The sequence below is a fragment of the Taurulus bubalis genome (assembly GCF_910589615.1).
Source record: "Taurulus bubalis genome assembly, chromosome: 12".
Lineage (NCBI taxonomy): Eukaryota > Metazoa > Chordata > Actinopteri > Perciformes > Cottidae > Taurulus > Taurulus bubalis.
Window position 1 is genome coordinate 22,473,267 of NC_136600.1, and position 13,390 is coordinate 22,486,656.

Consider the following 13,390-nt stretch of genomic DNA (forward strand, 5'->3'; position numbering starts at 1 on the left):
ACAGCCTGATTTTTCATTTTGTCATTATTTTTATTTCATTTTTTTCTCCTCCTATTTGACAAGATGGCTGATTTAGCCCAGAAGACAAAATAAAAACCAGTGTTTACTAGTACTAGTTCTGTACAATTCACCAGTGATTCACACCAGTATAGCTTACAATATACCAACATGAGCAGATTTACGCAACGACAAGATAAAATAGATTGTTTTTTAACATTTTTTTTAATCCCTATAAAACTCAGATATTTGATAGTTTCATTGCTGGCTAAACCTGGAAATCCAATCTGGGTTAAATAGGGTTTAAAAAAAAAGTTTGGATTTTTTTTTTGGGTGCTGTGCAAATATGCTCTTCTCCATACCTGCTTGTCATGCTATACTAGTACAGTCACCAGTATATTTCATATAGCAGTATGTCATACTCCATGTGGGGTCACTATTAACAAAGACACGTGTGATCTGCTGCATTTTCAGTTCAGTGTTTTGTGTCTGCAAGACAAGCTCCCGTCATGTGGCTCCACATTTTGTGTGTGTGTGTGTGTGTGTGTGTGTGTGTGTGTGTGTGTGTGTGTGTGTGTGTGTGTGTGTGTGTGTCTCTCTCGGGTCTGTTGGTTGGAGGGACATATTTTAAGAGTTACACCTGACAAAAACTGGGACTCAAAGCACAGAGGTTCCAGTTGTGAGGTTCGTTTGTGTCCTCAGTAAATTCACTTTGTGACACCGGTGGGCGAGGGGACCGTTAAAGGCGTGACACCGGTCTCGTATGAGGAACAACTGAATGCTATTGGGACTGTAGGTGAGGAGAAAGAAAGGAGACGAGACACCGTCTTCACAGAAATAGGTTCAGTCAAGCTCAGTGACCAGTCTGAGACATGATGTCCTCCTCTTCCTTCAGAGGAAATATCCAGTTACACCAAGTAAATCCTCAAAACCCACCATCGTATTTTGTTTTTTGTTCATCAGAGTCAGTGCTGGGATTGAATATCTGCTTGTATTCTAAGTGTTCAGTAAAGAGGAACAAGATTGTGACCGCTGGAAAAAAAAAAAACATGGAGCCAGCCGATAAAAGGGTTAACTAGACAAGGGAGTGTCCTGTCTGCGGTGTTCACCCAGACACAGTTGGATTCTTCACATTTGGAGTCTTTAAAACTGGCTCAGAGAGGAGCTGAGGAAGACTTTCACGAAGGAGAGGAAGCGTGAAAAATAAAAAAGGAAAGAAAAATGGGTAAAATAGAGAAAAAAGGCGAGGCTAGTGTGTTCTTTCTTCAGGCAGCGGAGCGGCGCTAGACTGTCCTCAAGTTGTAATACCCGTCTCTCCCTCCGTCTCCTCCTTCTGAGTCTATAAATAAAAACCTGGAGAGACGGAGGAGAGATGGGAATGGATGGAGGAGGCTGCTTCTTCAAACCAAACGCCGTCTTCGCTGCATGTCCTTGTTGAAGCGACGCACGCGGTCAAGAGCTGGATAGATAACGCGTGGCTTGATCTGCCAGAAGAATCCGTGGTAATGTGGGGGTAAAAGTTCACAACATCCAGGGGTCACGACACATGATATCAACAGAATGCATTGACGATGGCTGCTGGCTGACGTCTGAGTCCGTTTCCACAGTGAAGTTTCATGCAGATATGTTGCAGATCAAAAACACAGATCCGGTTCTGATGGCTTTGCTTCAGAGTGTTATCCCGATGTCGACGGTTCCGGATCGAATCGCTCCTCATATTAGTGTTTCATGATGAACTCGGGATCCCAGGAATCCGGCTCATCTGAGGTCTAGAACCCTTTCCTCCTCTCACCGTTATATTACAGTCCAAAGAGAGAGAAGCTGCCAGGGCCTTGATTCAGGAAGTGTTTTTGCTCTGTTGTGTTACGAAAGTCACAGTGGTGGAGAGACGTCCTCAGCTCCCACAGGATACGACAAGTACCAGAGCTGTAAGTTTTCTCCTTTTGATGTAAAGCAGTCGGCTTAGACAACTCTCACATATCACGATTCTTCCATTGATAACAGTAACCAAAGTGACGCTGTCTCTCAAATAAAAGACCAGTTTCCTGTTGGTCAGTTCAGCTGGCGTGGCTAGTGTGGGCGGGACTGGGACATCATCTTGAGCCGTGATTGGTCGATGACGTCCAGCAGGTTTTTGGCATCAACTGCAAGAGCGTGAGCCGCTGTCAACATCTGCTTCTTGTAGTCCTGCTGGAGACTGGCACAAAGCAAAGAACACACACACAACATCACGTATACGGATTGGCACTAGCGGTAGATGAGCGAGTGAGATGAACAGCACAATATTAAAGCCACTACTTGTACCATTTCTTTAAATTACTGGCTTTGGCGCCCCCCTGTGACAGCATCAAATAACACACTGGCAGAGAGCTCTGTTTGTTAATGTTTTGACATTTTTTTAAACACAGACTACATATTATTTCTTTGTCATTAACTCAATTATTTTAGTTAGTGTGCTTAAAAAGAATAATAATGTTCCCTGTGATTGACTGCATCCACTAAATAACAAGAAACTGTAATAAATAAAAAGGTTGTAGGTGTCTATTACATGAACACTTCATGATGTCTCCCAACATAAGGCACTGTAAGTCAATAAAAACTATTATTTCTAGATTTTAATGTTAATATCTGAATATAATACCTGGTCATCACATATTGTTGGGCTAACTTCATCTTCCCAATCAGCTCTGCCAAGTCAGAGTTCAGAAGTTTCTGTGCCATCTCGATCTGTTGAAGAAAACCAGAGTATTAAATATCAAATATAATAATAATAATTGTATTTATAAAGCACATTTCCCAGACAAAAGAGGTCACAAAGTGCTGTACAGTTTCAAAAACACATTAAAAGATGGAGGATAAAAATAAAAAATAAACACCAACGTCAACGGATACCAACGGAAATCCTTCATCAGCGTTTAATGAAAATAAGGAAACATAATTGCTTACACACTATTCAAAATATAGAATAAAACGTGTGTGGTTTCACCTCTCTGTGCGTACTGGCTGGAAGTTGTGGTAGAGTCTCATCCACTGTGGCCAATAACGTCCTCAACGCCAGACCCACGTCCTGAAACACGGAGATTAGGATCAAAATGATGCATAACAAACAGGAAATTAATTAACAGTGTTGTGTGTACTGTAAATACATGAACACTTAGACAAAAAACATGTGATGAAGGGATTCAGATGAGAAATGAAGTCATATTTCCTACACAGATAAACATAATCAGTGTAGAGAAAAAGAAAAAAGAAAAACATATAAGACAAAAGGCACTCATATGAGGACTTCAATTACCAAATCACCACAATTAAAAGCAACATCCAGTGAGGATAAAAGGTCAGATATGTAGAGTCTGGTTCACAGAAATTATTAATTTGAAAAGAAGTATTTAATTCCAGCCCCAGAACTAATTCAGAGGAACGCTTTCACGTGTGAAGGTCAAGCTTCGCAGCCCAGGAGAGGAGAACGGTGCCGCGGTTACCTTGACCATGGGAACGTATTCCTCGGGAGGAGCCGGTTGAATCTTGCTCGACATCTCGATCACCGCTTTGACCAATCCCGTCACGTTCTCGTACACCTTGTCGTTGGAGCGGTCCAGGTTGGCCGTGGGGGGCGGGCTTATCTCTTGGGGTTGCAGCTGAATGAGGAAAACGCAAAAAAAAAAAGAAGCAATGAGTGACCGGCGGACCGCATGAGACCCGGGCGACACCCGACACAACACGCAGAGATAACGGGTGGAGACTATGCCGATGGGAAATAATGAGCCTGTGCAATTGTAATCTGCATGATTGTAGAGACGTACATGAAACATGACTTTTTGACCCTCAGCACATCTAGAGGTAGAAAGTAAAACACACAACACTGCTTTTTAAATAGCTAAGTGAATTACAAAACACTAACTGTCATAGAGGCGAATGAGTAGATTAATGAGCAAATGGATGAATGAACACATGTGAAAAGGCCATGATCTTTGACACAAAATGGTATGTGTAGTTCTCTGTTGTGGCCACTAGGTGGCAGTAATACACTGGTATAAATTGATTTAATTAATCAAGTCAAACTGAGATTAGATTTTCAAGTCAATAAATCCAAATTTGGCTCAAAGGGCTTTACAGTCTGTTGAACAAACCTTTAAATGGGGAAAACTTTACAAAAAGTAACATAGGAGGGGTCCCTCTTCTTGAAAACTGCTTCATTAGTTAAACATGTTTTCTCGTGGGATTAAAATAGTGTGATAGAGGGGTACATACATACTGTTAGTATAAGACAAAGAACACAACTATGTAGATGTATATGTAACTTTTGGGCGTACAAGACTGTGTAGATCTTGTTTCTACAAAGGGAACAGCAGTTTTTATATGAAAACATGCAGAATTTGATTGAGAAATAGAAATAGAAGAAGTGATTGGATGAAGGAATCTGGGTGTGATCAACTAGCAGACAAGACGCACACACACACACACACACACACACACACACACACACACACACACACACACACACACACACACAGTGTGCTGCTTACCCGCCAGGGCTAGAGGTCGACAGTAAGGCAGAGTGCAGGAGGAAGAGGAGGAGGAGGAGGAGGAGGAAGAAGGGAGCAGTCAAAGGAAAACAAGATAAAAGGAAAATATTCAAGCATTAAAGACATGCAACCTGTATATTTAGTAAATGTATCCTTGTCTTTCATCTGGGTTTGTGTGTTAGTCTACGGGTGTGCGTACCTTGACTCCGTCGTTGTAACTGTCGACAGTATTCAGACAGGACAGACTGCCCACTTGCCCCTGGGCACTCGGGCGAGGGGGCTTCTTTGGGGCAGCTGCATGCTCTGCAGGAAACAACATATGAAAAGGGAAGATCATTTCTCCTCATAGTTTTACAGTCTCATGCATAATAGTTCTGGACAAATTGCACTTTTACATTCTTCAGCTGCTCTTGCTGAGCGACCAAAGTTCAAATCAATATCAGCGTCAGTGTGGGGCTCCAGCTAATGAGGATTTGAATTATTGATTAATATATGTCTATGGAAAAAGTGAAATCATTAATGTCTTTGTCTGTCCAAATTTTGACTCAAATTTTTTTTTACCAATCAATTATCTCTCGATTGACTAAATCAACTAATTGTTTCAGCTCAACATGACAATAAATAATTCAATGATGAAGACAGAAGAACATTTTTTCACATAAGCCATGACATGCGGTTCACACAACATAAACCATGACACAGCTCTAACTTAACGTGAGTTAGAGCTGTGTCATGGTTTATGTTTTATGTTGTGTGAACTGCATACTTTGGGAAATTAAGAGAAGAGAGATTAAAACATTAGTGGTTGCATGTTATTACAGGCGGCTACAGTCTATTACCTGCTTTTCCAACGGGCTGGTATATGTGCTGGTTTCCTGTCTGCAAAAACAAACAAACACAACAACAAAACACTGGGTTAAAAAAGTGCTTAGTCCCACATGTAATCAGAAGCTTCACAGGAAATTAGAATTTGACAGGAAAAAACCTCTGGCTGGTTATGAAAAATCCAATTTCATTTACTTGTCAATTTGTTTGGCCGAGGAGCGGTTTCTGTTTTCAGAGGTGTGTGGTCTAGCACTGCGTTACTGACGTCACAGGGATAACACAAAATACCCATTTCCTTTGTTAGTGCTACCCTTTCAACCCCAGCAGCATGTCTTTATGATTTGACGGTTGTGTGAGCATAAAATTATGCCGCGAAACTCTATTGTGGAGCCAGACATGTGATATATTTACTTTAGTTGTCTTGTTACTGAATCTCTGTTCTGTTTTCTCACACAACAGACAACAACAGAGGGCTTTGAAAGCCATCAGAGTGTTGCGGACTCACAACCACCAACACCCAAAATACTCTACTACAGCAATTCCCACACACACACACACACACACACACACACGCAGGGGAGATTTTAAAACCACAAACCACAGCCATTCAACGGGAGGAGGACAAGCAGAGAGATGAATTACAGGGACAGAAATATCTGCCCGTGGCAACTTCAGACGGCTAAAACAACTTCTGCTGGCATCGGGAACGTAACATCATTTAGATTCAGGGGAAGAAACGGAATCACAGAAACGCTTTGAGGAGACACGACGACTCCATTTCCTCTTAAAAAAAACATTAGGGGAGGGAGCAGATGATGAAGGTACCTTTCAATCCCTCCTGTGCCAAACTATTTTAGAGGCCTCCAGTGCATGCAACCACCACTGTGCGGTGCGAGGGGAAATGTAAATCATCTCAGTTACACCCCAGGGCTCAATTAAAAAAAAGGATGTGGTTAACTCTTATGTTCGCAAAGAGATGATGTCTTCTTTCAAAAAAACAGATATTGCTGCATGTGTGCACACCATGTGACTATTGTGATACATCATTATTATTTTCCTTATTAATAATCAGATGATTAAGTTCTTGAGTAAACAATTAAATCATTGAGTCTCTAAAACCCAAGGTGTTTTATGGTATGCCCCTTTAACACTCTAGTCTAAAAGACGGATGAATAAAGATGGCCGCTTCTTTTTCTAGGAACAGTGCTCTATTAATAACTGGCGATGTTATGGGAATGCATCGACCCCTCGTTGCTGACCCGACCCCACGACAGGTCACTTCCTGTCCCTGGATCAATCCCCTCAGCTCTAATCAAAACAAACACATGCTGCAGCCATTTGAGTCCAACCAGAATGTGAACTTCCGTCAACATTCGTCTTCATCAGACAGCATCCTCCCTTAAAAACACAAATTACTTCTCTTTCTGATGCGGTGGGAGTGGCAAATGATTATGATTTTGACAGTGACAGTTAATGTATGCATGTATGACTAACACCAACAAACAGTGAAATGGATGGAGACGGAAAGCTGCTGCAGAAAGTAACTTACCGGTGGTTGGAGTCCACCGTCTTCTCTGTCCAGACTCCCTCTAGAACTTCTAGAGTCTGGTTTCTAAACACACATCAAATAAACACACATCAAAATGATATCTCCATTCATCAACAGCACGTTATAGTATATTAATATTACATATATATATATATATATATATATATATATATATATATATATATATATATTTTTATAAGAGTATAATAGTAAGTTCTGGGCTGGTTTTCCTTTAGTTTTTCTATAGTTTTCAGTGAATTACAGATTCTCTGAAACAGACAAGTTCTGTATTCACAATTTATTTTTCCGATTTTTCACATTGCTTTTTTTGTTTGTGCCTTTGAATTCTGGGATATTCGCCGAGGCAAATACCCTTTCATGGCCCGCCAACAGCTCTGGGTAAATCACATGCTGTCGTAAAGACTGGTGCATTATAATAAGGTGCTAAACTCACTCACTTAAACCAGTAAATTCACGGATTGGCCTCAGAGTTGCAGATTTAGAGAAATATGTTTTTCCATCAAAGGACTTGCCGATACACAGGCTTTTTTATTGTAGGAACACATGGCACCAAGCACTCTAATCAGTAAATAAATACAGTTTATACTGTCCAAGGTGAAAGTGACTCTGACTCTCCAAAAGCAAAGTTTAATCTTAAATCCTACGATGATTATGTGAATGAGGGAATGAATGAGTGAAGTTGTTTTTTTTAAATCCACAGACACATCCAGTGTCCCTGCATGAGACTGAAATAAAAACAGGAACAAGCTGCAGGATCCAAAATTGAAGCTTTTCAAATATAGGCACAACTTTTCAGATTGACATTTAACCCCCGAAATACACTGCAGCAACCCCGACGGCAAAATAAAACCTCACACACACACAACTCTCACACCCATCCTTGCCTACCAGTTTTCCAAGACAGGACTTGAAGACCAGCATTGCCTTTGAGTTCATCAAAGTTGTCTGATGAATGGTTTCAGTCCCAAAGCTGTTTGAGGTGTTTAGTCTGCGTTGCTCTCTGGTTCTGATCTTATTGTATCTCTCTCTCTATCTATCGCTCCGTCTGTCTACCACTCTGCTCCAGCAGTTTTCATCAAGACAAGAATTGCGATTCAGATCCAGCTTCCTGCCTCCAGCACACTTATATCTGACTCTGACGCATGGAGAGAGGGAAGGAGAGGAGGAGGAGGAGGAGGGATGGAGCGCTGCCAATGAGCCGTCAGTGTGTGAGCACGTTTTCCCTTCTTTCCCAAACCATTCTGTTTTTCCTCCTTTTCTCCCCCCCCCCCCTCGCTCTCGCCCCGCCCTGAAGTGACAGCCAGCCCGCACACACACACACACACACACACACACACACACACACACACACACACACACACACACACACACACACACACACACACACACACACACACACACACACACACACACAAATATGCGCCTCCCCAGCTTTTTCAGTAATCTTGTGTGTTGTCAGTCAGTGGTTGTGGGTCAAAGACAGACTGTTGACTGGGCTGTCAGATTGTCTAAGCCTATCATTAGCCTGGAATTCACACAGGCCACACCTGCCTACAACTCTCTCTCTTTTTCTCTCTCGCTCTCACAAATTCTTGAGCAAAAACCCCAGACAGCGCCTTCAACCAGTGTTCACAGATACATGCGCCCTACGTGAAACGTTCCTCCTTCTCTTTTGTCTTTATGTCAGAGGCTCTCTACCTGATATATATCTTTTTTTTTTGCATTAAATCTATCAGACAACAACAAACTGCGTTCATTTATATTTGAGCGTCATATTTGTACTTTAATAGTCCGTCTTATTGAAGTTACTGATAACTCACAACCAGTCATTTTTTGGGGCGTACGCGTACCCCAGAAGTTCAGTGATTGATCCACAAAGATGCTTTATTATTCACTACATGTTTTTGTATATACTACTGGAGAAATGCCCCCCAGAGCTTAAGTCAATTGGGTTGAGAATCACACATCCAATTTAAAGTCGTTTATCTTTAGTAGCAGCAAATCCAACTGTCTTTGCTCTCGGTTCACCAGTTATTGATAAGCTACGGCTCCAATAGTAATGTAATGCTCCAATGTACAGATCATGGACTCTGGTCATATCCATAACATCTAAGGTATTCTTTAAACGTCTGTTACCCCTGAGAAGGATAACTCTTTTTAATATTTTAACTTCCAAATAACGCAAGGTGTCAACATCTACTACACTTCAACAGGCTTGAAGGTTTTTACTTCAAATATACTGCAGTTGAGGTACGAATATCAGTATTGCTGTGATCGCAATTCTTAAAAATAACTGACGTGATTTGATATCTAATTAGCATCTATTTTATGAGAAATATATTTACATTAAATCTATCGATACGCGTTGGTCCTTAATGAGAATGTACTTCAGAAAGTCCTCTAACAAATTTACAAATATTACAAAAACACAACGACATGCATCATGGAACCAAATAAAAATACCTCCACAACACAACTGACAAGTCAAAGATGGCAACTAAGGAAGCTTATTGGACCATGCATCACAAACCCACACAATAAAGGCACTCGGGTGTCTTACAATGTAGAAATGCTTCTGCTTTGTACACTTCCTTGTTTTATAATGTTTAGGATGAAACTGGTTTTACATTTTATTTGAAGTAACAATAAATTATCTTAAGTTTAACTGGCAGAAACACATTGTTTAGCTGCCTCTGAAATACAGATAGATTGAATTTGTTGTATACAATTTTACAGTAGCCATATAAAGCCACTAATAGGGAACAGTGTATACAATTTGATCTGAAGCTATATGCACTGTCATGTCCTGAGTATATGTGTGTGCCGTGTGTGTTACCAGCAGCCTTTCCTCCTGCTCCAGCCACCTCTGGTCCTCCTCCATCTGCTGTTGTTGTATCATCAGCTGTTCCTCCATTAACAGGCACTGTTGGCCTACACACTGCTGCATGTCTACTGTCCTGTCCTACACACACACACACACACACACACACACACACACACACACAAGTACAATCATGCAACAAAAGACAAGCATTGCAACAGACATGCACACCAACACGAGGACACACACACAGTCACAGATGAAGAGAAAAGTACACACACACACACACACACACACACACACACACACACAACTGTGATGAGAGGCTGAACTGAGATGATGGACACACACACTGAAAATAATAGCTGCCATGCAGCATTGGTTTGTATTATTTCATATTCAGGAGTATTGTGTGAACTTGTGGACTGTACTTGTGATACAGATGTAACTTTATTTAAATTCACAATACGTCCTCAAAGATGGACAGACGGCGGGTCGATTTTTCCTGCAGCCCCAACCAACAAAAAGTCAAAAGGATCTCAATAATATTCAACCACCCAGTGTTGGATTTGCATATTCAAGATTTTGAGACTGTCGACCAGGGGTGTCAGACTAATTTAAGTTAATGGTCCACATACAGCCCGAACGGATCAGTAAATCCATTAAAAATACCTTTACATAACACCTGCTACATGTTTATCTTTCTTTAAGTTTAAAGAGGTTAATAAAAATTAAAAATAAAATCACAATAAATAAATAATCCATTTAGAAAAAAAGATGATGAACAGCCTGAGATGTCCCACTGATCTCACAACTTCGACAAAAAAACCTTGTTCTCAGTTGTCCTTTGGCGGGCCGGTTCTGGTCCTCGGGCTGTATGTTTGACCCCCCTGCTGTAAACTGTGAGTGTGAATGCTTGCGAGCTCGAGGGTCACCTGGTGTCCACAACAACATACGCGTGTGTGTGTGTGTGTGTGTGTGTGTGTGTGTGTTTGAGTGTAAACTTGGCCTCCTACCTCCATCGCAGAGCCCCATAGAGCCATGTCGTGCCCGTGCGGATGGGGAAGGTGCTGTGCGTGCGAGTGTGTGTGGACATGGTGGCGGGGGTGTGTGTGCGCGTGGTGCGTCTCCAGCATCGCTGCCTGTGGGGGGTACAGGGCGCTGGGCACCGAGGGGAGGGTGTGAGGGCCGGGGTATCCTGCCATCTGATCCAGGGAGCAAGAAAGAAAGAAGAAAAAGACACGCCGTTAGTCTGTTATCGAGTCTCTTTGGATTACATCTTTCCCTCAAACTGCTGCAGACTGGGAATAAAAACATATCTGAATGCAACTAAACACCAAGCACATCGCTAAAGAGCAGTCGGTGGAGTTGGTCTGCGTACCTGGTAGTGTCCAGGATGTTGGGGACTGGGATAGAAACCTTCACTCGAGCGAGGGCTGGGATAGCCGGGTCTACTCGGCTACAGACAGACAGAGGTTGAGAAATAGAAAGACAGAGCCGGGGGGTAAATAAAAAACAATGTTTGTTCATTTCCCCCACCCCCTAATTGAACGTTAGAAGACGGGACACCGGGTCATTCAGACAATCAACACACAAACCCCTCGCAGCTGTTTGTGTGGCTGGGTTAGCTGTCATTCAAAACAGGAAACACCCACTGGGCTGCAAGTCCAGCAAGCTGTTAGTTGAACTGTCCCAATGATACAGTCATCCAGATCCATGGAATAAACCTGTATACACTATGTTATATTGCTGGACTACTGGGATCTCTGGTTAGATGTGATGCAAGTGTTATGGTTGCACGTTCACCAAAGACCTCTCTTTCGAGCGCTTTTATTTTCTAATTTGGAAAAAAGATTGTATTGTTGTTGTGCGAAACAAGACTTTATAATCCGAGCTTTTGCTGACGAAACAAACATAATTTAGTAGAAAAGAGCGAGTCTGCAACTCATCTCTATTCTTTTCTTTACTGGTCGCGAGTAGCTAAAAACAGAAGTGCTTGGTGAACCCACATCCTTGTTTCTTCTCTGGGTTTCTTGTGATTTGTTGAGATGAAGCTGTTGAAGGTTGATGAACAGTTCCCCCTCTTAGAATGACTGGAGACATTTGTCTTCATGATTTAAATCTCTTTAACACAGAGCTCATTTTCTAACACAACAGTGTCGCAACCTCTACCTTCCACAGTCTCTCATAGTAGCTTTCTCTGGACCACACCTCCGACAGCAAGACAGACACAAAGACACACAGGGAAGGAAACAGACAGCAAAGAAAGACGGGGAGGTGGGGAGACAAGGAAAGACAAAAAAGGAAAAAACAGTAGGAAGGGAGGACAAAGAGAAGCAGACAAGACAAAGAAACTGAGGACGAGACAAACGGGAGCTTTAGAAGCTGTCAGACCGGCAGACACAGAGGGAAACGTACAGCATGTTGTAAAAAAGAACAAAAAGTTACATCTTGGAAGTTTAAATCTGCCGCAAACCGATTCACAGCCACGGAGAGGGAGGTTTTCCCGGTGGAAATCCCATTTTAAAAATGGAAAGATGAACACTGGGAGACTGGGAGGTGGCATTAATGAGACAGGAACGTCACACCAGAGTAATAGAGGAGTTGGTTACTATCTGGAGGCTTTTGGATGAACGACCCAATAAATGCTGCGGTGCCAGCTCGCAACTTATTGGCAAAACAAGTAATAGCAGAAGCAATTTACACAAATAGATGTGTCGATGTGCGCCATAAAAAGGAGAATAAGCCGACGCAATGTGGACACTAGTGCCAACCCTGCATGCCACAAGCATTACAACCGTTTCTGCTTTTTCATAGCTCTGTTTGGGTCTTTCATTGGGGAGAATATGAAAGCTGTAAAAAAAAAAAAAAAAAAGTACTTGCCAATTGTTTGCCACAACCTCCTTTCATGAGCTGCTTTATCCGATACAAATGTATGGCTGTGTTAGTAACACAAACATCTCCAGGCACCGGTATGGAGGAAAAATTGACTATTTTTGATGAGCATATTTATGAGATTTAACAAAAGCATGCAATTTTAGAGTGTGACAAAAAAACAAACATCTTGTCAACTTAACTTTGACTATTTAAATTTTTCCTTATCTTTAGCGTTCAAGCAGAAGATTTTGGAGCAATGCATTTTGGACACACTGTAGCTTTTAAAATCAACTTGTTGGGAGACATATACTTCTGTCAGGAAGAATTTGAGGTATGCTGAGTGGCACGGTGTAATTAAGATTTTTTGTTTTTACTCCATGCATCACTCTACACTGGCTTAAGCAGAGACGGGCCTTTTAGCGAGCTCTTTGTGTATTTATAGTTGCTGTCTCAATCCTAGGCTTCACGCATCCTTTGAAGCTTTAGTAGTATACCAATAAATAATTCAAAGTGACTGAATTCAGCATGATATTGAAATACACTATATGTTACAGTTGAAGCTCTTTCCTCTTGAACATGGCTGAGTCCCGGACCTGGAGAGTGGAAAAGTTGTTGCATTACATTACAGCATTAGTTCTGAACTTTGGGTTCCACCTCGTGTAAATAAATGTTTTCGGTACCGTAACTTTGTTTTAAATCCAGTGACATAAAAGAAGAGGATGAGGTTTTCTTTGGTGTTGATTCTGTAAATATTTGCCTTCATGCTTATCCGTG

At 41.7% G+C, this 13,390-nt stretch overlaps 1 protein-coding gene across 5 annotated transcripts in view; it reads right to left on the reverse strand.

Moving 5' to 3' along the window:
- Positions 1 to 34: 34 nt before the first annotated feature.
- Positions 35 to 13,390, reverse strand: part of LOC306744498 (focal adhesion kinase 1-like) — a gene marked incomplete at its 5' end in the record, with an annotated part of 53,782 nt that continues 40,426 nt past the window's right edge. For 3 of the 5 annotated variants that reach the window (XM_079227155.1, XM_079227154.1, XM_079227152.1), the window contains 11 exons: positions 35 to 2,194; positions 2,639 to 2,724; positions 2,984 to 3,064; positions 3,480 to 3,635; positions 4,524 to 4,532; positions 4,723 to 4,826; positions 5,363 to 5,402; positions 6,898 to 6,960; positions 9,755 to 9,880; positions 10,756 to 10,944; positions 11,121 to 11,198. In XM_079227155.1, the coding sequence (XP_079083281.1) occupies positions 2,068 to 2,194; positions 2,639 to 2,724; positions 2,984 to 3,064; positions 3,480 to 3,635; positions 4,524 to 4,532; positions 4,723 to 4,826; positions 5,363 to 5,402; positions 6,898 to 6,960; positions 9,755 to 9,880; positions 10,756 to 10,944; positions 11,121 to 11,198 (1,059 nt within the window). In that variant the 3' untranslated portion in view covers positions 35 to 2,067. The remainder of the gene's footprint in view (positions 2,195 to 2,638; positions 2,725 to 2,983; positions 3,065 to 3,479; positions 3,636 to 4,523; positions 4,533 to 4,722; positions 4,827 to 5,362; positions 5,403 to 6,897; positions 6,961 to 9,754; positions 9,881 to 10,755; positions 10,945 to 11,120; positions 11,199 to 13,390) is intronic. The other 2 variants (XM_079227153.1, XM_079227151.1) reach the window with 1 other exon arrangement.